The sequence below is a fragment of the Arachis hypogaea genome, chromosome 8 (genome assembly GCF_003086295.3).
Source record: "Arachis hypogaea cultivar Tifrunner chromosome 8, arahy.Tifrunner.gnm2.J5K5, whole genome shotgun sequence".
Lineage (NCBI taxonomy): Eukaryota > Viridiplantae > Streptophyta > Magnoliopsida > Fabales > Fabaceae > Arachis > Arachis hypogaea.
The window spans coordinates 48,791,782-48,814,597 of NC_092043.1; the positions used below are offsets into that span (position 1 = coordinate 48,791,782).

The window sequence follows — 22,816 nt, forward strand, 5'->3', positions numbered from 1 at the left end:
GTGTCCTACACCGGCTGGTGTTGGCGAGGGTTTGTCTGATGATCCAGATGACGACGATGTCGAGCCGGATATGATCGCTGATGAGACCGATCTTGGAACTACTGATCCGAGAAGAGCTACAGGTGGATCTAGTTCTGGCACACAACAGTACCCACCACATTTTTCATCGTTGGACCTGGATGCAATGAGGCAAAACGATAATCCTTGGCAGCCGTTGGATTTGGAGCTAGAGATATGGAAGGGTCTGCAGGTATGACGGAGTTCCAGGTTGGCCAACAATTTCCGGATAAAGACGAGACGCTGTTGAGTGTGAAGACTTACAGCATCCGCCGAGGGGTCTAGTACAAGGTCGTTGAGTCTGACTACCGCAGGTATGTGGGAAAGTGTTCTGAGTTTGGGAATGGGTGCACATGGTTGATTCGGTTGAGTCTTCGATAGCGGATGTGGCCTCTGCAGATCCAAACCGGCCAAAGAGATGTGGCCTCTGTAGGCAGCCAGGACACACTCGTCGGAGTTGTCCGCAGGCCAGACGATCCACCGGGACTGCTGGGAATGAGTAGGAGCGTCGGTGCGTCTTTTTTTATTTATTTTATTATCACCAGCTGTATTTTTCTCCAGTTATGAAGTAGTGTTCTAAGTGAAACTGAGTTGTGATTTTTAAGTGATGAAACTTGTAACTCGCACCACAGTTGTTTGTTGAATCTCTTTCTAATTACGGAGTAAACTTACTTTAACAAAGTACACAGGATCTCATGGGATGACTGATAATACATAACATAACATCAAAGTTAAATGCTGGATAAAGAAATACATTAACGAAACCATACATAACAATGATAACCAACAACGAAGGTACATAACATAAACATAACAGAAACGACATACACCTGTATCCCTAAATCATCTAAAGAGATGTGATCCGGTGAAACAACGGTGTGGAACCCTCGTCCTCTGAGGTCTCCGAATCAGTGGCTCCTCATCCTCAATCGAGTCGTTGTCGTCATCAAGAGCATCCTCTGCGGTATCCCTGTGCGGGACAAGTACCGGTCTAGATGATGACGGGCCGGCAACTGAATGTGACCCATGAGTATGTGCGGATGCTGGCGTCCCACCCAGGGCAAAAGCCTGGACCGGAGCCACCGTGGTAGACTCGTTCAGATCTACATCCAACGGTGCCTGTGTCCCTGTCGTCTGAACCCGTCCACGTGCAGCCTCATCCTCCTGCATGATGGTCCGGATGTCCTCAAGGAAATGTGGTCCACCAAACTCGGCCACGATCCCATCTCCAGCAAGGAAGTCTGGAAACATGGAGCCCGGGCTCACCTATGGAGTACTGTCCTGAAGCGTCTGATCGTCACCAGGCACACCGACGAAATAATCTCCGAGAGGTCCTCCTCCAAGCCCAGCGTCAGTGTGCGTCGAGGGATCTCCCATGCCTGATCCATACCACTCACCACCATGCCCGCCCTGATGGGGCCTATCCACCTCGACTGCCTCACCTACTCCTGCTGCACCCCTACCTGGCTGAACGGCATCACCTCTGGCATCAGCCCCCCTCCTCCTGCCTCCTCGCCCACGTCGTCTCCCGCGACCCCTTCCTGCATCGTCGTCCTCCTCCATGGCAGCCTCCAGCCACGCAACATCATGCTGCAAACGGCGTGTCCCGACTCGGGCTCTCCGCTCAACTCGACGTCTGTCAGGAACATCGGCGACCATGTCCAACTCAGGAAGTCGGCCTGCACCCCTCTGAGTGGCCTCATCCGGAATGGGAATACCTCGTGGATCCCCCAAGTACATCTCTGGCGACAGGAATCTCTTTCCGTGCTGATGCCACCATGTCAAGAACTCACGAGAGGGCCTTGGGTCATCCACAATGTCGAACTGTAAAATGTGATCCGCACGCTCCTGCCAGTGAAGATGCCAGTCAGCTAAGTGGGACGGGAACCAACGGTCACCTCCTCTCCCGTCCTTCGACATCAAGAAGTTGATGTTCAGGGCGGGACGAGGTGGGGGCTGTACACCGCCAAACTGCGGTAACACTCTATCCACCTGATGCCACTCAACAACCGCAAAATATATCAGGGACGTCACACACCGCCATAACATCGTATGTCTAGGCTCCAACACCTCCGGATGGACAACCTGGATGACGTCGAGTGCGCTATAGGGCATCCATATGAACTGAAAATACAATATAACATCGATAAGACTATATAAACATAACCAACCACCGAACATAAAAATGAAGTCAGCGTACTTACATCCCGTGGCTGCAACAAGTCGATCTTCAGGCGAGCCATCTGCACCCTAGGTCCCTTGTTGCTAATCCCAGGATTGTAACCGGACCACCTGCGTAGTAAGTTAATCTAGTTAATGCATCGGTGAGTAAAGACACAGGAGATGAAATTCCATGCATAATTGGAAGTGAATACCAAATCGATTCATAATACAAAACAATAAAGGTACCTCGACACAAGTGGCCAGCTAAACGCATCATACCCATTAGGCCTAAAAGAAGGAAACCTCCAAAAGATCCAAGACTGCAGTAACTGTAACGGCCCTGCTAACTTCACGACATGTCTATTGGCGACTCGGCACATACATCGGTACAACCATGCCAGTGCCGCCGACCCCCAACTGTAGCCACCCATCTGCTCAAGTCTAGCTACGTAGGGTAGCCATCTGATGTGTATACGGTTGCCAGACTTGTCTGCAAACAGCTGCGTCTCCAACAACATCATGATATAGGCACGGGCAAAGCGCCTAACTATCTCCTCGTCAGCCCCGTCGGGACACTCCCCAAATGTCTCCTGAAACCATGTGCAGTTGACTGCGAATTTCTGAATTTGGTTTTCAGGAGGTAAGACACCGAGCAACTCATGGAACCACGTCCAAGCCGGCCTCCCACCCTCAATGTATAGGTGGAAGTCTGTCAAGCAACCACTAACGTAATGACCGTCCACGGGCAATCCAAGCTGGTATGCGACGTCCTGAAGCGTTATGGTACACTCTCCAAACGGCATGTGGAAGGTGTGCGTCTCAGGCCGCCACCTCTCGATGAATGCACTGACTAAAGGCTCGTCTAGTTGGAACCATCTGTCGTTCAGCCTTGCAAGATGGTACAAGCTAGCCATCTGCAAGTACGGAACGTACCGCTCATCAAGACGCATCCCCTGCTGCCGCCTACAGCTAGATATGCAACGCCGTGGCTGCACAGTAGATGAACCGCATAGTTAGAACATTCGCACGAACCACAGCCTTATACAATTCATTTAATATAAAACAAAAAAATTAATCCTTCGATTCGACATATTAAACCAACATATTTCACCAAATGTAGAAACCATTAACAAAAAACAAGTACGCTAAAAAACCACCATCAAAAACCATTATCAACTAAAAAAAACGGTCAAACAAACCACTATAAAAAACCATTCACGAAAACCACTAACAGAAACAACTAAGAAAAACCGGTGGAAAAAACCACTAGCCTATACCACTATCATAAACCGCTAACACTAACATTACCAACTATCAAAAACCCTTAACATAAACCACTGCCCAACACCACTTTCCTAAACCACTACCCTAAACTAATGTCCTAAACCACTAGCAATCACATAAACCACTATCACAAACCGTTAACAAAAACTGCTATCATAAAACCACTTTCATCAAACCAATATCTAAAAACCACAACCATAAAACCACTCTCATAGAAACCACTACCATAACGGAAAACACTAGCTACAGCGCAACATCAGAGACCACTAACCTCGTCGTTGATCACCCCGGCGATATGAGCGACTCCATCCAAACGATAAAGCCTCCCCGGATCGTCCCCCATCGCCTGAATACGGCGCTCCGGTCTTACTCGAACCAAAGGTTGGTCGTTTTCTCTGGGATTTGGTGGGGTTTGGGAATGAGAAAGTGATTCGAATGAACTTGGTTCGAACTCTTTAAATAGGCGAATTCGGTGTAATTCGAGGCAACTCGATTCGAATTACTTTGGATGCCCAAAATTAAGTAATTCGACTCAATAAGACTCGAACTCCTCTCCTCACTCACTCACCTACTAATTCGAGTTAATACATCTCGAACTACCCTATTTTAATTCGATAGTACTAGACTCGAATTACTAACGAATTTTTGTCCTAATTCAATGCTTATTGACTCGAATTATGTGTGAAAAACTGAATGAGTAATTCGAGTTTGCTCAATTCGAATTACGTGCTAACCTAATTCGATTCCTATTGTTTCGAATTATATAAATATGATATCTGGTGGAATGTTGTAGCAAAATTTCATTTGGCGGATTTGAGTAAAAAAGAGCTCCACTTGGCTCATTTCAGTTTTTTGCCCTACTTTATATATATATATATATATATATATATATATATATATATATATATATATATATATATATATATATGTATATGTATATATACGCTTTTTTACCTAAATGCACATGTAAAATGCTTTAATTCCCAAAATGCGTATAGTTTAAATTTTTTCTAAAAATACGCACTTTCATTTCTTGGCTGCCGTCTGCGAAATAGAATTTAACTCCATTTCATTCTAGGTGCCCACAAAATGGACAAATTATATCAGATTTAGCTCCCACGAAATAGATTGCCTAATTCCTTAGTAACAACAGTGAATTGGGAGGAACAACTCCGGAGTGCCAGACGCGAAATGGGACTACTGCGAAGGTGAGTTGCCCAATTCCATTTAGCTCTCTCCCTGCTCCCCTAGTTTCGGTACTAAAGTTACGTTAGTTGTGGATTTTCCCCTCCTTTTATTTATTAGCAAAACTTTGACTAATCTAGCTTCCTCTTATTGTTATTGTTAGTTAGTGATGATGTTTAAGATCTTATTATCTGATCACTTGGTTACTTAGAAAACACATGCATGCTAGCCGAATCTCAAATGGATCTGTTTCTCTATTAATCCTATTTTGGCTATTCCTAGCTCCTTGAATTGCAATATTTTATTTTTGGAAACTAATTAAAGGAGTTCGCCTAATGTCGTGACTGTATAAATATAAGGATGTTTCAAACTGAACTTTATTGATATGTATGTACTATGTACTATAGGGGAAAGAAAAAGCTGGTGATGTGTGGGGTTTAATTTAGTGTGTATTTGGATTTACGTTGCACAAACTAGAGTTTTAATGAAAATGATTTTGTAGAATTGATTTTGGGTAGAAATGAATTTGTGCCAACATAATTCATGTTTGGTAATTTTTATTAAAATTTATTTTGATAAAATAAATATTGTATGGATAATATTAGTTAAAATCACTTTTAGATAAATAATTAATTAATTATTAAAAAAATATAATATTAAATTATAATATTATTTTTTAAGTATATTTAATTTTTTTATATATATTTTTAGTATTTTTTATATAGTATTTTTTTATAGTACTCTATTTTAATATATTATAATTTTTTATTATTATAATAAAAATTAATATTTATTTATGAAATTAAAAATAACATATAAAAATTGACAATTTTTTAATATTCTCAATATTTATTTAAAAAAATTATGAAAAAACCAATAATAACTAGCAACAAGTTTTAATTTTTTGCTATAATTTTCAATATAAACGCAGAAGCTATAATTTTTTGCTTCTAGTAAACAAGTTTTTGGGATGCAGAATCACGTTGGCGTTCAGAAAAAAAATTGCCAAACATCAAAGAACAACGTTAAAAGCACTGAAACACACTTTTATCCTCTCCAACGTGTTTCACAAATCGTTCAAAATTTTTTTAAAAGCAAATATATATATGTCAAACAAAAAGGAAAAAGAAGGATTGAAATAGAGCATATAGCAAGTGGAAAAAGAGAATAGATAAGCATTTAGAAAAACTGAAAATTGATGCACCGAAACAAATTTGAAAAGTAGAATAAGTTTGTTATTAATGGAGTGTCCAATTTACCTCTGCAGTGCTCTCATTTTGCGCCTGGTGCTCCTGAGTTGTTCCTCCTAATTTGCTGCTGTCACTAAAAAAATAGACAACTCATTTCGTGGGAGCTAAACTTGATATGATTTGCCCATTTCGTGGGCATCTAAGGTGAAATGGAGTTAAATTTTACTTCGCAACGCCGGCTAAAAAATGAAAGTGTATATTTTCAAAAAAAATTTTAAACAATACATATTTTGGGAATTAAAGCATTTTATATGTATATTTAGATAAAAAAACCTTTAATTTATTCTAATAATAAATTCTCCCCTTTTACTAACACACAGTAAATAAGATTCAAAATTTTTCTACAGTTGAAGTTGCTTTTAAAGCACCATAACTTATTCGATGTTTCGTCAGAATAGTGTGCATGCTTTTTACTTCCTTTTTTTGGCACGGAAACCCCAGTTTAGAAAATCGAGTAATAAATATGGCAGCTACTCCCATAGAGGAGTCTTTTATCCTGTAAATCTATCCAATATTGTTGAGTGTTGAAAGTAACATTAATATTTAATATTGTGGAATCTATTTAGATCAATGTGCTTAAAATAACATGATAACTTAGTAGTTTATATAAACAGAATAGATGAACTCAATAGTTCATTCAAAATGAAAAAAAATCAAACTTTTATTTTAATATTTTTTTATTTAAATTAAAATAAATAAAAAATAAAACTTTTATTATTCATCAATAAACATGAGACCTTGTCCTCTACTGTAAAATAAGTTCACATTCTTTTACTTTCTCTTGTATTCTTTTACTTATTTTTTTTATAATTACATAATAAAATGAAAAAAAAATCAAAAATAAAAAAATCTAAGAATAAAAGAAAAAACGAAAATTATCAAAAGGTCGCTTATAAACTACAAAAAGTAAAATGGAGTTGATCCTAATGATTGTTGATAGTAATATTAAAAATGATTATGAATTGAGATTTTTTTTTATTTATTCTTTGTTGTTTAGTTCTTTTTCTGTATTTTTGTTGTTCCACTGGATTGTGTTGAACTTTTTTACTTCAAAAGAAAAAAAAAATAAAAACCAAAAGATAAAAATAAGAGGATAAATAATTATAGAAATTTTTTTATTGTTTTTTCAAAGAACTTGTGATCGATAATTTAAATCAAAGAAATAAATTAAAAAAATAAACACTAAAATTTTCCTTAACATGGACTTAATTTTCATATAATAAAATTATAAAATCTAAAATCAAATTAAAAATATAATTTTAAACTTGATTCTAACTAATTTAAATCGAATTTATTCGTATTTTGATTAGTATGTGAATTGAACAGAAAATTTAAGTTTACTCTTAATTGACAATATAATATTGTTCATGTTCATGGCCATAGATTAATCAAGTTCACAAATTCACTAGTCCACTATCAATTGGTAGTATAAGATTATTTCTTGCATGGAACATATTTTTTAATTCAACAAAATTACTTAAATAGTTTAATTTGGAATTTAAGATTATTCATCACATGATACCTACTTGAATATAATTATTAGTCTTAATCATAAAAAAAGTGCTAATTTATTTATGAGGAATACTCAAATCGATATTTAAGAATTTTTTTTGAAATATTTTAGTTTTCAATATATTCTTGAAAATTTTATTTTGTTAAAAAAATTAATTTTTATTTCAAATTAGTCATTTATTAAAAATTGATTTGTCAAATTCTTTAAAAGAATTTTACGTGATAATTAATCTGCCTAACGAAGTAAAATGTTAGTAATTGACTTAATAATTAAAATTTATTTAAAATTAAATTTTTCGAGTAAAAACGCATAAAAAACAATTTAATGTATTACTCATAATTTATTATTTCATGCATAATAAGTAAATAATTAACTATGTAACATGTGTATTTTTTTTCCAGATCATTATAACGTGTATTTGAAATTTAGAACACTAATTAAATAATACAATTAAATTAAACCAATCCATGCATATTATTATTGCAATCTCTTTCTTTTCTTCTTTCTCTTTTTAGTTTTATAAACGGAGGTGAACAAAACAAAATTGAGTCCTTTTATGATTTTCTTATAATAAGCTCCGTTTTACTGTTGAAATCTTTTGTTAAAAAAAGAAAAAAGAAGTTGAATTTGAGTTTGGAAGAGACACTCGGGCGTCTATCTCTTTGCTATCGGCTCTCAAATTTTCCAGGATTTTATGAAAATAAAAAAATTAAAACAATATTTACTTAAATAAAAAACGAATATCTTTTATTAAAAAAACAAAAATTGCACACACTCATATAGCTCAATAGATGTAGTTTGAAAATAATGAAATACAATTGTATTAGATAGATACATAATATGATGAATTGATGATGCACTAGCTATAGGCTAAGAATAATTGAAATTGTCATTGATTAAGATAGTGTGGGTGACAGAGTAAGGGTTGAAGAAGTATGTGAGAAGAGTCCAGAGTATCATCAAGTTCTAGAAGAACTGAGCTGAGTCAGCAGGAGTTAGTTGCAAGTGGGTTAGCATATTTTGTTAGTGATTCTATTAGAGTTAGTGAGTGTGATACGGCATGTTAACATAAGGGAAGTTCATGTAAATACGTAATGCATGATTCTACGTGGAGTTAGGTAGAGAACATGAAAAGCATGAGAGTATGCTACGTGGAGTGGGAAAATATCCATGGATGAGGGAGAAAAATGAGATGGGTCACCAAACCTCACAGATTCTTCACGTTATTTTTAAGTTATATTCATTTCTTTTTTATATTTATTTTTTTAATTTTTTCTCATATATATATATATATATATATATATATATATATAGTGCTTCTAGAAGCAAAAGAAAAAAAAAACTATGGTCGGAAAGTGAGGCTTACCAATCATATCCATAAAAATATCTCACATGCTACCATACTACACTAAAATGAGTAATCGCGTGAATCTCAAGGACTAAAATAGAGATTTAGTCCATCTTATGTGTATTGCACTCCAAAAGAAAAAAACGAAATCACGGTTTAGCTGTGAAACACCTGTCCTTATATACTCCCCGCTTTCTCTAAACTATTGTGAAGGCCATGAAGAAGGTAGCGAAGCTTGACGTTGAGCTGAGTGTGGAAGAGAGGAATCTGTTATCTGTTGGGTACAAGAACGTGGTGGGTTCAAGGAGGGCTTCATGGAGGATCCCGTCAAAGATAGAGCATAAGGAAGAGTCAAGGGGCAATGAGGTAAATGCAAAGCGCATAAGGGAATACATGCACAAGGTGGAGTTAGAGTTCTCCAAAATTTGCAGTGACATTATGATTGTCTTAGATGAGCATTTTATCCCATCCACTAATGTTGCTGAGTCCACTGTTTTTTGTGTGTGTGTGTAAAATTTTTTGGCTAGTTTTCGTGTATGTTTGCTTTATTAGTTTGTGATATCAATCCATGCCTCTAGAGTTGATTCTGTCATAAGTGAAAATATTTTATTTTATGTGGAAACCACTTTTTAGAGGAGCTGCCAGAGTAAATCACTTTACATTAAAATTGAAATTTTAACTAAATTGGTTCTGCCAAAACTTCTACTTAAGCAGAATTGTTTGTGGTGGAGTGGTTTCTTAAGTTGTTATGTTTGGTTATATGTTAGATTATGGCAGTTTATGTACTGTTTTTGAGTTTTGGATTTGATGCAGGAAAGGAGACTACTATCTGTATTTAGCGGAATTTAAAGATGGTGATGAGAAAAAAAGATGGCAGATCAGTCACTTAAAGCATATGAGGTATTCTATTCACTTAATTAGATTAAATTGAAGAAAATCATCTCCTTTTAAGAAAGAAAAGTAAAAATGTCAGGTCCAGAGGTTGATGCAAATGGGAATGGCTCATTGAAGTTGAAGCCAAGTGAGACCAGAGGAAAGAACATCCAATACAGAGGTATTAAGCATGTGTATGCCACTAATTTCCCTTAGCATATGATAATTATATATATCCTAAATTAAAATTGGTTGCATTAATTTGAAATAGCTGCGGTGGCTTATGGTCCTGGAGAACCCTTTGTGGTGGAACAAGTTATTGTTCATCCTCCTCAGAAAATGGAGGTTCGGATCAAGATCCGATTCTCTATACTTCAATATGTCATACCGATCTAGCATGTTGGAAAGCTGAGGTACATATCAATATATGTTATAATATCTTATTATTAATTAATGAATTAATAAAAGTTATATGGTCTACATGTAATTTTCTCATATTGGTTTTATTTTTTATTTCCCCTTTCTTCTCTGTTCTGTACCAAATTAAAGAATGATGCTCAGCGCGCTTTTCCTTGGATTTTGGCCATGAAGCTTCCGGGTAAGAAGGGTTCTCTTTATTACTTATGACCGTAAAATGAGTTAAATTCCAAAGTGATTCCTGAGATTCACAAAATGTATCGATTTAGTCTTTGATTTTCTAATTACATTAATTAAGTTCTTCAGATTGAAAAAAATGCATGAACATGGTCCTCCTCATATTTTCCGGTGATATTTCTTGTCGGCGGGAGTGACGCGACGAATGAATGCCACGCTAGAGTGTGTAACAGTTGGTTGAGGTAGCAAATGAAAGTTTAAACCCCAATTTAGTCCTTGATCCCTTTTTAAACCCTAACTTAGAAATAGGGCAGCACTTTTTCGTCCTCATAATCTTTTTCTTCTTCTTTCCTGCTCATTCTCCTACCTATTGCTTTGCTGGTTGGATGATGGTTAGACGTGCCTCTGCTCTGACTTGGCCTTCTTATAGTTGATCGCATAGAACTTTCCTCTCCTTCATCTGCACGTCCAAAGCAGTGGAAGGCACATTTGCAAAATGTTCATAATCAAGAAGATAAGCAGCAACCTCCCTGAACCCTGTTTTCCCCACCCGAACCGAGCGTTTCAGACCTGGTTGTCCAAGAGATTTACCAACAAAACCTTTCAGATTGTTTGGGGCAAAAGGCTCCTCATCAGTTGATTTCACAATTGCTGCATTCTCACCGCGGCTATTGTAAGCACTCCCAAGCCCACTAGGAACAGGAATTGGATCTGCCCCCATCTTAATTGCCTTCACAATGTCTTTAACCATATCTTTCATACTATTAAGGTGATTTGACTGCCCCAATATTTCAATAATCTCACTCTTGTCCCTTTGCTGCATATCGCGTCCGGTAGGTGACAAGTACGGTGTGGATGAGCTCCTATGAATAAGATTCCTTGTGAGAAGAAGGGGCGAATCTTTCCGTATAGCACTAAGGTCGTTCTTCAAGACAAAATCCCCAAATGTTAGTGAGCTTTGTTCAGTAGGCACATTAAGGGCAACCTGCAGCCTCCTCTTCACAGTATGTGCATTGTCACCTCGATCCAATTCCATGCTTAGGACACACCCGGTATCGGTTTGCACAAAAATCCTTCTCCTCTTTTATAAATTCTTTTTAAAAATGAATAAATTAAAACAAACCTGAAAATCGATAAGCATTTGAATGATATATTAAAGAAAAAAAAGAAAAAGATGCAAGATTTATCAAACACTCAAAAGACAAAACACAAAATTGACGCTAAATAAAAGAAAGCTTCCAAAATCGAAACCATAAAATTGAGTTGAGAAAAATAAAAAATAAAAGGATCGAAAAAATTGAAAGGAAAAAAAAAGAACTGCTAAAAAATTATTATTATTTACCACATGCTGATGAAGAAGAAGTAATAGGTACAAGAATGAGCAGGGAAGAAGAAGAAGAAGATGATGATTATGAGGACGAAGAAGTGCTGCGAGTTAGGATTTAAAAAGAGATTAGGGATCAAATTGGAGTTTAAACTTTCATTTGACACCTCAACCAATTGTTACACACTCCAGCGTCCACGTCACTCTCGCTGGCAATGAATATCATTGGAAAATATGAAGGGGACCACGTTGATGCATCTTTTTCAATCTGGAGGACTTAATTAGTGCAATTAGAAAGTTAGAGACTAAATCGGTGCATTTTGTAAATTTCAGGGACCACTTTGGGGTTTAACTCTCGTAAAATAGATAGTATTCTCTTATTTAGTATTATATCTATGAAGCACAGACACTTTATAAGTTGTCGTGTCGGACATATTTTGGACACGATACTCACTGACACTCATCCGACATGCGTGTCTGATGTGTCAAATCGTGTCTTAATAAAAAATAAAAAAATCTTCTTCGGACACGCATGGACACACCTAAATAACATCACGTATGTCTAGTCTTATTCTTAATATATATTCTTAAAATAAATTTAGATATAGTATATATTATTATTTATTAAAACAAAAAATATTTTAAATATTTGATATAATTAAAATAAAATATTAAAAATAATAAATATTTTAATTTATATTTTAATATCAATAAAATATCAAAATATTATTATGATTCATCTAAAAGATATTTTATATTTTATATGTATGCGTGTTCCCGTGTCATGTAAGATTTTAAAATTTGTGTGTCGGTGTGTCCCGTGTCGTATCCTGTTCCTGTCTGTGTCAGTGTACGTGCATCATACTTATGATTTATGATTCTATTATCATATATGATCAGTTTTTTATTTATTTTGTCTTATTTAATAAGATCAATAATAATATTATAACAAAATTATAATAAAAAATTTTAATAAAAAAATAAAAAATAAAAATAGAAAAAAAATACTAAAAATGATAAAAAAAATTAAAATATCTGAAATGACTTGAAATAAATAAAAAATTTTTACAGATAAAAATATTAAAACTAATAATGACCAACAAACATAAGTACTGTTAAGTAAATATAAAAAAAAATTACAATTTCTTATTTCAAGTGAACGGATTTTTAAGATGCAAAATTATGTCTGCTTTTAGAGCAAAAATATTACCAAACATAAAAAAATAGCGTTAAAAGAGTTTAATTTAATTTTTTGATACAATAATTAAGAGAATTACTCTAATTATTCTGTTTACATCCAAATTTTTTAAAAAACTAAAATTTAATTCATCAAAATTTTAAAAAGATAATTATAAAGTTTAGAGGTTTTTATACTTCTTAGTTTCAAAACTTTAAATTGTAAGTTTACTAAAATAAAATGAGTCAAATCATTGTTAGGCCTAAAATAATAAAAATAAAATAAAACAAAATAAACATAAAATAATATTAATAAGATGATGTATATTTGATTCAACTTGTTTAATTAGATCTTTTAATGTAACTTAAAAATAATAAAAATATTTAATTTTTCATAATTATTATCCACTATTTTGATTAATTCTTGATACGTATTTTAATCAAATGATTTTATCCTATTTATAAAATCTTCTTTTATTTTTTAGATGTTATTCTTATAATTGGACTAGTTGACCAATGACTGTTTTCATTTGTCCAATAGAATTTTTGTTAAAAAAAATGAATTTGAGCTTGGAAGAGACACAGGGGCGTCTATCTCTTTGCTAGCGGCTCTCAATTTCAGACTTTTATGGAAATAACAAAATTAAAACAATATTTACTTAAATAAAACCGAATATCTTTTATTAAAAAAAAAGAAATATTATACACATTCATATAGCTCAATAAATGTACATTGAAAATAATGAAATACAATTGTGTTAGATAGATACATGATATGATGATATACTAGGCTAAGAATAACTGAAACTGTCATTGATTATAATTTATATATGAAGAGATTTATTTGGTGATTGAAATAAATTAAATAAAAAAATAAAATAAAAGATAGAGAGACAGTTCTTTTCAAATTATTCTTAAACTTTTTTTAAAGTGAAGAAAGGTTCACATGAAAAAGTTATAATTTCATCGTCATCTTTGTCATAGTATTTATTATCGTATTTACATCTCTTATAATCAAACGAAAGTTAACACACCAATTCCAATACATGATATCTTTTGTTTTGAGCACCAATTGATCAATAAACCCAAAATCATCTTGGTAATTAGTAACAAGATTAAATGTTTCTACACAATCTGTCTCACAAATAATATCTCGTTGATCCACATCCCAAGTTAAGTGATATCCTCTCCAAATAACAAATAATTTTCCTTAAAAATAACACATGCAACTTAAAAATGTATATTTAATTTAGTATTTTCTTATGATAAATTTAATTATATAAGTGTAATTTAAGGCGTTTACTTTAGTTGTACATGAATTAAAACAACGTCTATCTTGAGGACAATTACAAAAAAGATTTCAAGTGTTCTAAATTTGATGTTGGTATAAATTTTGTTGTGATTAAATAGTTTATCGAGAGTCATTTAGATAGAGATGTTAAAAACATCTTTTTTTAAGATTGTTTTTAAAAAATTAAAATTTAACACATAATCAATTAAATTGTGTTATTTTTATTAAAATTAGACGAGGCAAATCAGTTTAGTCAAAAAATTAATAAATTAAATTTTAAATTGGTATAAATGAATATTTTTTATAAAAAAATAACTACAATATTTCTATTATAAAAAATAACTAAAATATTCTTAAATTCTAATCCTATGACGACAGAGAAGAAAAAGGGCTAGAATTTATGATTCTCAAAATTAATATATATAATAAGAATATTTTAGTCATTTTTTATAATAGAGGTATTGTAGTTATCTTTTATAAAAAATAATATTAACTTAGATCGATTCAAAATTTGATTCATTATTTTTTAGTCAAATTAATTTGTCTTGTTTAATTTTAATAAAAATAATACAATTTAATTGATTATATGTTTTAAATTTTAATTATTAAAAAATATCTTAAAAAAAAGTTTTAGACATCTTTCTCAGAGTGACTCTCTAGTTTATTTAATGATTAACAAGAATAATGATGTTTTGTTGTTGTAGGTATATTTAACAAACTTTATTTCTTTTAAAGTCAAAATTGTTACAAAATTATTGAAAAAAATTGATAGATTCTAGCATAAAATAGAGTAATATTACTTATGTATAAAGTAATTAAGTATTACGATTTCATATTTCATTATAAAATATTTTAAAAAATATAAAACTATAAATTGTTTTGAAAAATAGAAACTAACTTATGATAGCAAATATAATACATTGAAAATTAAATATTTTGATATGTTATAATTATTTTAAAGGAAAAAAAATTCATTTTTTGTGGGATAACACAGTATACAAATTTTTATGGAACTGCAATAGGGTATATAATTGTGACCGCCATTAGTATGATGTTAGTTAACCCTCACGTTTATTTTTAAAATTTTTAACATTTTTAAAATTTTGAAATTGATTTCATTTGGTCAATGTGTACGTGTATGTATATATACAGCAATAGATTTTGAACGATAATTATATAAAGAAAGTTCATTTCAATGATTTTAATATTGATGTAGTGTAGCAATGAGTGGTAAATTGAATGGTAAGTCGAAGTAATTTGACATATTTTTTCCTTAATAGATTTTCAAATATTTATGGATAAAAATTGGAAGGTTGATGAGCTTTATTTTTCTTTCATAACAAAAAAAACTAATTTTATATAATAAACTAACTCGTTAAATTGAAGTCAACTAACTATTCATATTTCATTAGATTTTAAATAATTAACTTAACAATTTCGGTAACTAACATAAATTTAGCCAACAACAAATCAATAAAAAATTTTAAACTACATTCTACATTAATTAATGGTCATTAATTAATAATTACTTAAATTTTATTTTTTAAAAATAAAAAATTAATTATTATTAATTATAATTATTTAAGTTGGATAATTAAGAATTGTCTACGTATATATTTTTTTAATTTGATTTGTATTTATTGTTAGTAAATAATATGATATATATTTAATCTAAGTATTTTTATTTATACTAATAGTACATAAAAATTAAATTCTTAAATAATACTGGTGAAGTAAATAAATATAATTTAATTAAAAGAAAATTAATGTATTGTCTTGTTATTAAAATTGCTTGAATCTTAGCATAACTTTTTAAAAATTATATAAAAAAAATAATTATATTTAAGAGTGATTAAATTTTTTTTAATTTAGTTGACAGGACAATCACAAAGACAGATTGCATACATTTTTCTCATGGAAAAAATTCATATCATATTTTTGGTAACCGTTATATAATATGGTTTGGAACAATTCAACTACTTGTATTTTTTCAAATTTCTAATTTTTATAAAATGGAATAACTCTCAATACTTGCTTTAATTATGTCCTTAACCTATTTCTTAATTGATCTAACTCTTGAAATTACAAGTTTTAATTATGTTTAATTTATTTTTTTATTTAAATTTGCTTGATATAACTAACATACTTTCTATGCATATAATGATTTATGTGTTTAATAGAAAGTATCAATTATATCAAACAAATTTAAGTAGAAAAATAAGTTAAACATAATCTAAAACTTGAACAATTTCAAGAGCTACACTAATTAAAAAATAGGTGAAGGACATAACTAAAGCAAGTATTGAGAGCCATCTCATTCTATGAAAATTAGGAACTTAGAGAAAATATAAATTAGATCGTCCAAAATCATATTATATAACAGTTGCCAGAAACATGGCATGGATTTTTTTCATGCGAGGAAGGTATACAATTTGTCTTTGTGATTGCCTTGCCAATTAAAGCCAATCAATTTTAATCAATTTCAAATATAATTGTATTTTTTATAATTTTTAAAAAGTTAGGCTAAGATTCAATCAACTTTAATAACAAGACAATATATTAATTTTTTTTAACTATATTATATTTATTTATTTCACTAGTATTATCTAAGAGTTTAATTTTTATGTACATTAATATAAATGAAAATATTAGATTAGATATATATCATATTATTTACTAATAATAAATACAAATTAAGTTAAAGAAAAGTATAGGTAAATAACTTCTAATTAGCTATCTTTAAATAATTGCAATTAATAATAATTAATTTTGTATTTTTTAAAAAGTAAAATTTAAATAATTACTAATTAATGAAAATTAATTATTATAAAATGTAATTCAAAAATTTTTTATTAACTTATTGTTGACTAAATCTCTGTTGATTACTGGGATTTTTAAGTTAATCATTTAAAATCTAATGAAATATAACTAGTTGATTTCAGCTTAACAGAGTTGGTCTACTATAAGAAATTAGTTTTTTTTTATGAAAATAAAAAAAACCTCAATGAAATCCATTAAGAGAGAGAAGTCTCAAATTACTTCAACTTACCACTCATTGCTATAGTGTATCAACATTAAATCATTGAAATTAACTTCTTTTTATAATTATCATTTAAAGTCTATATATATATATATATATATATATATATATATATATACTGAATTCACATGATACTAATAGCGGCTGCAATTGTATATTCTATTGCAGTTCTATAAAAATTTGTATAATGTATTATCCCATAAAAAAATGAAAATTTTTTCCTCCAAAATAATTATAGCATATCGAAATATTTAATTTTTAATGTATTATACTTGCTACCATAAGTTAATTTTTTATTTTTTAAAATATTTTGTAATGAAATATGACCACTGAATCATTTACTTTATAAGTAAGTAATATTACTCTATTTTAGGTGAAAATTTATCATTTTTTCCAACAATTTTATAACAATCTCGACTTTAAAGAAGACAGAAGTTTGTTAAATACAACTACAACAACAAAACATCACTATATTTATTAATCATTAAATAAATCATCTAGTCACATCAAGATTTATATTAACATCAAATTTAGAATACCCGTTATTTTTTTGTAATTGTTCTCAAAATAATTATTGTTTCAATTAATGTACAACCAAAATAAACACTTTAAATAACGCATATACAATTAAATTTATCATAAAAAAATATCGAATTAAATATACATTTTGAAGTTGCATGTGTCAATTTTTAATATTATGTGAACATATAATTGCAATTAAGAAAACGAATAAAAAACACATAAGATCATCTATATCTCTTCAAAATGTATCATCAGATTGAAAAAGATCTGATTGTAAATGTGAAAACCATATTTTAGCTACTATGTATAACTTTTTTATTTGTACTTATCTAAAATATTGTTAATGGAGTTCCAGCACAATAACAATTAGCAAGAAAATGTGAAGTATATAAAGTGAGGAGACCAAAGATCATAACAATAGAGCCACCAATCTAACTTATTTGTGTTATTGACCACCTAATGATAAAATTTCAGATCCAATTACTGCTCTTATTATATAAGAGTTTGTCCTGCACCAAATATAATATATCTCAAATATAAAAAAAATATATTCATTTAAATAATTAATCTGCAAGTTAATAACATTATTTACGGCTTCTTATGATAAAACTCTATTAAAATTAAATCTCTTTATATATAATCAATAACGGCTTCAATTATTCTTATAACTCTATTAAAATTAAATCTCTTAATATATAATCAATGACGTCTTCAATTATTTTTAGCCTAGTATATCATTATATCATATATCTATCTTTTCGTTATTTTCAAAGTACATTTGTTGAGCTATATGAAATTATGAATGTGGGGTATAATATTGATTATTTTTTAATAAAAGATATTCGATTTCATTTAAGTAAAAATTATTTTAATTTTGTTATTTCCATACAAATCTGGAAAATTTGACCGCTAGCAAAGAGATAGACTCTCCAGTGTCTCTTCCAAGCTCAACTTCTTTTTTTTTTTAACAAAAGTTCTATTGGAAAAATAAAAACGGTTATTTGTCAATTAGTTTAATTACAAGAATAACATTTAAAAGAAAATTATAAATAGAATAAAATCATGAGCAATGTAAGGGATTAGCAACTTTGATATTTTGTAATTATTAATTGGCCATCAATAGTGTTTTTAATGGTGTGAGATTATATCTAATACTAAGAAATCACTCACTTTTCTTTTGATGATTAAGTGCTGGCCAGAAAACACAAAAGTTAATGGCCCTAGACTTTTCCTTAAATCATTTGTATAGAATAAAATTATTTGTTTAAAATATGTATCAAAAATTAATTAAGACAATGGATAACGATTATAAAAAATCAAATATTTTATTATTTTTAAATTACATTTAATGGATCTAATTAGTCAAATTGAATCAAATATATATTATTTTATTAGCATTTATTTTAAAATTTATTTTATGTTTATTTTATTTTATTTTGTTTTATTGCTTTAGGCTTAACTATGATTTGAATAATTTTATTTTAGTAAATTTACAAATTAGAATTTTAAAACTAAGAGGTATAAAAATTTCTAAACTTTATAACTATTTTTTTTTTAAATTTTGATGAATGAAATTTTTTTGAGTTTCCTGATAAATTTAGGTATAAATAGGATAATTAGAATAATTTTTTAATTGTTTTATTAAAAAAATAAATTGAGATAGATGAATCATTTTTTTTTTCATTTTTTTCTTATCCTAATTTCTGTTTAGTATTAAAAACTCAACACAATAAAATAGGACTTATTTTATAAGAAAATCATAAACACGAAATCATTTTTTTTCACCTTTTATAAAACTAAAAAGAGAAAGAAGAAAAAGAAGAGATTGTAACAATAACATGCATGGATTGGTTTAATTTGATTTGTATTATTACTACCGGTTCGTTTTGGGCGGCCGTAATCGTCATAAAGTGAGTCATCTAGATGGTGGCTGACGGTGGTTGTTGCGGTAGAGTTTTCATCAATCATGTTTAATTTGGTGTGTTAGGCATGTTGGGGACTTCAAATATGACCATTCCACCTTGAAACTAATAAGTGTAAAGGGCAATAAATAGAAAAGATGCAGTGCAGGGTTTGGTTTTTATTTTTCCTCGGGACCAAATCAATCCAACCCAATTTATTCACTGTTTCTGCATGAAGACGCTTTTGACGCCAGGAGGTAGGGACGCGACCCACGGCAACCAAATTACAACTGATGAAGGAGATGGGGACGATGCGTACGGAGGGCTGAAAAAGACGAATAATATATGGTGAAAATTTAAGTACAGTCTGATTTAACGTGAAGTTGATATTTGAGAGCCGTTAGATGATTTGACTAATTCAGCTAAATTTTCATCTAACGACTTTGAGGTATCAACTTTACTTGAAGTCGACTTCACTTACCATAATATATAGAGATATTATATATAGAATAACAAGATGCACATATTAACATTTCCTCACACACTTCAAATTCTGAACAACTATATATACAAGCATGCAATTCAATTGATCCATATCAGATAGAACAAGAAGCAGAACTGAAACTCACTCTTAATTTCTGCAGAATCTCGGACACAGTTTAAAATTTGGAACCATTTGCAGGTCACCTATCAACTCATCACACAAAGAAAATGCCCGCGAAAAGAACAGTAATGAATTGAAGAACAAGAAGCAGAACTGCAACTCACTCTATATGCTATTTCTCGCAAATTCTGAACTACTATAATATACAAGCATGCAATTCAACTGATCCATATCTGATCTAACAATGCATTGGCCAAATAATATTAAATTAGATAAAATAATATTAAATAGAGAAGCAAAGTCCACTTAATTTAGCTCAAATCTAACATATTTTAATGGTTAAAATTAAAAATTATTATGCTATAAAAACAAGAGATGAGAATTAAATCCGGATGCTTTAAATCATAATAAAGTAAATGTGACCAGAAGATATATGCATTACAATCCTGTTATTCTATCCAAAAATGCACGGCATATATATTATTTGCCTTATTCAAGGTCATGCAAGTCTAGTTAGTTTGTTGTGGTTAAGACTAAACCAATAGGTCATATCAAATCTAATGTTGGGACATACGATCAAGAACCTTTCCAAATTCATGACCCAATTCCTTTGAATATGGTGGTTGATACTGGTATTCTAATGACACTTAGGTCGGATATTATGGCTGTGACATCATCGACATTTGGATACATGATCAAGGAGAAGAAGACGAGGTCAATGCAGACGATGGAGAAGAAGACGAGTTCGATGATTAGGAAATTACCTCAAAAGAGGAAGATGATGAATAGGCAGAGGAAAAAGATGATGACTCTGAATAAAATCAAACTTTCATTTTATTTCGTTACATTATGTGTATTTCTTATTTTACATCGTATACAAATAACTAAATTAAGATAAAATATTGATTGATTCCATGTTAATTGACGGTTGGATATGTTAGTTATCAAGGTACATCATAGCTTAGTAGAATGAATTTAAAAAACATTTTTTTAATGTTAGCAAATCAGTCGCTACCGGTAAAAGGAGGGCTTTGGAAGGACATCTGCCAGCTAAATATCAATGAGCAAAGGGTGCGGGATAAAATAGTGAATGGTTTGGCGATGGAAGTCGGTAATGGTAGGAAAACCCGGTTTTGGGAAGATAATTGGGTTCAGGGTGGTTCGCTGAGAGTGCATTTCCCAAGACTCTTCTCTGTGTCAAGCCAACAAAATTTTGTGATTGGAGATTGTGGTTTTTGGGATGGGTTGGAGTGGATATGGAATTTCCAATGGAGGAGGGAGCTGTTCCAATGGGAGCTAGAGCTGGTACATCAACTGCATGAGCGATTAAGGCCAGTGAGAATGTCACTTGAGAATGAGGATGCTGTGGTTTGGAAATTTGATAACACAGGTGTCTTTTCGACGAAGTCCTTTTTGCAGATAATCCAAACGGAGACGCTGTCAGAGGAGATCACGAGCTATAGCTTCACCCGTGCAATATGGAAAGGTTTGGTACCCCCGAGGATTGAACTATTTGGATGGTTTGTGCTAGTTGGTCGCATTAATACTAAGGAGCGATTGAATAGATTAGGAGTTGATATTCATAGTGATACTATTTGCGTCCTGTGCCACAAGGGGGTAGAAAATATTGAGCATCTATTTCTTCGGTGTGAGGTAACTTGGCAGGTGTGGTGCTACTGGTTGCGATTCTTTAGTAGTGTTTGGGTTATCCCTGGAACCATGAGAGATCTTTTTGGGAGTTGGATTGGCATGCTAGGCAGAAGACAAGGATAGAAACAGTGGATGGTGGCGTTCTTTGCAGTAATCTGGAACATATGGTTGGAACGGAATGCCAGAATTTTCAAGAATGCACGAGAAAGTATTGAATCCATTCAAACAAAGACGATGTTGAGTTACAATGAGTGGTATGGCTCCGATGTTTTGAGGAGTTGTTAGATAAGTTGAAAGTGTTGGTTGTTTTGTCTGTAGCGTTTATTTTCTATGTTTGTTTGTTTGCTCCACTTTAATGTGTTGAGCTTTCTCTAATTCAAAAAAAACATTTTTTTAATTTCCTTTATCGTCAGATTTACCATAGAAAAAAAGGCAATGATGGGAGTGAATAATTTAAAAAAAAATTCTATCAGGTTTACTTTACCAGTGAATTAATTCGTCGCACAAAAACACGGGCATGGTTCTGTATTAGTGTCAATTTTACCGTCTGAATTTTTTTTACCGGTAATGAGTTATCGTACGTCGTCATGAGGTCGTGAAGAGCCGCCGCTAAATACCGTCGGACCAAAAAACTCCAACGGAAACAATTTACCGGTGAGCGTTATACCAGTGTCATTTTTTTACAGTAAATCTGACAGTAATATTATAATCACCAAAATTTTAACAATAATCTGACAATAAATTTGACGATAATCGACGATTTTTTGTAATGTTACATAAAAATCTTTTCATCATAAAATTATCCTTCAAATTATTACTACTTAATTTCTATAAATAGTAAATGGTAAGAAATTTCCTTTGTAAAATCCTTCAAATAACATTGCTATTGACATTGTCCTCTCCTTTGGTCAAAATAAATGTATTGAAAGATAAATAAAAAAATTTATATTTTGGTCAAGATATTTATACATCCTAACATGTATTTTAATATGAATAATAAAAATATTTTAATTTTATGGTAATATATAACTAGACTATGTA

General features: G+C 31.2%; 1 protein-coding gene and 1 long non-coding RNA gene across 2 annotated transcripts; both read left to right on the forward strand.

Moving 5' to 3' along the window:
• The first annotated feature begins 9,944 nt into the window (after window positions 1–9,944).
• Window positions 9,945–20,874, forward strand: LOC112705470 (uncharacterized). The gene is made up of 3 exons (XR_003811509.2): window positions 9,945–10,086; window positions 10,223–10,271; window positions 20,777–20,874. It is a non-coding gene; the product is annotated as an uncharacterized lncRNA (long non-coding RNA).
• Window positions 20,875–21,118: 244 nt separating this feature from the next.
• On the forward strand, window positions 21,119–21,898 carry LOC140174758 (uncharacterized). Its single transcript, XM_072200270.1, has one exon. The coding sequence runs from the start codon at window positions 21,119–21,121 to the stop codon at window positions 21,896–21,898; it is 780 nt and encodes a 259-aa protein (XP_072056371.1).
• Window positions 21,899–22,816: the final 918 nt, after the last annotated feature.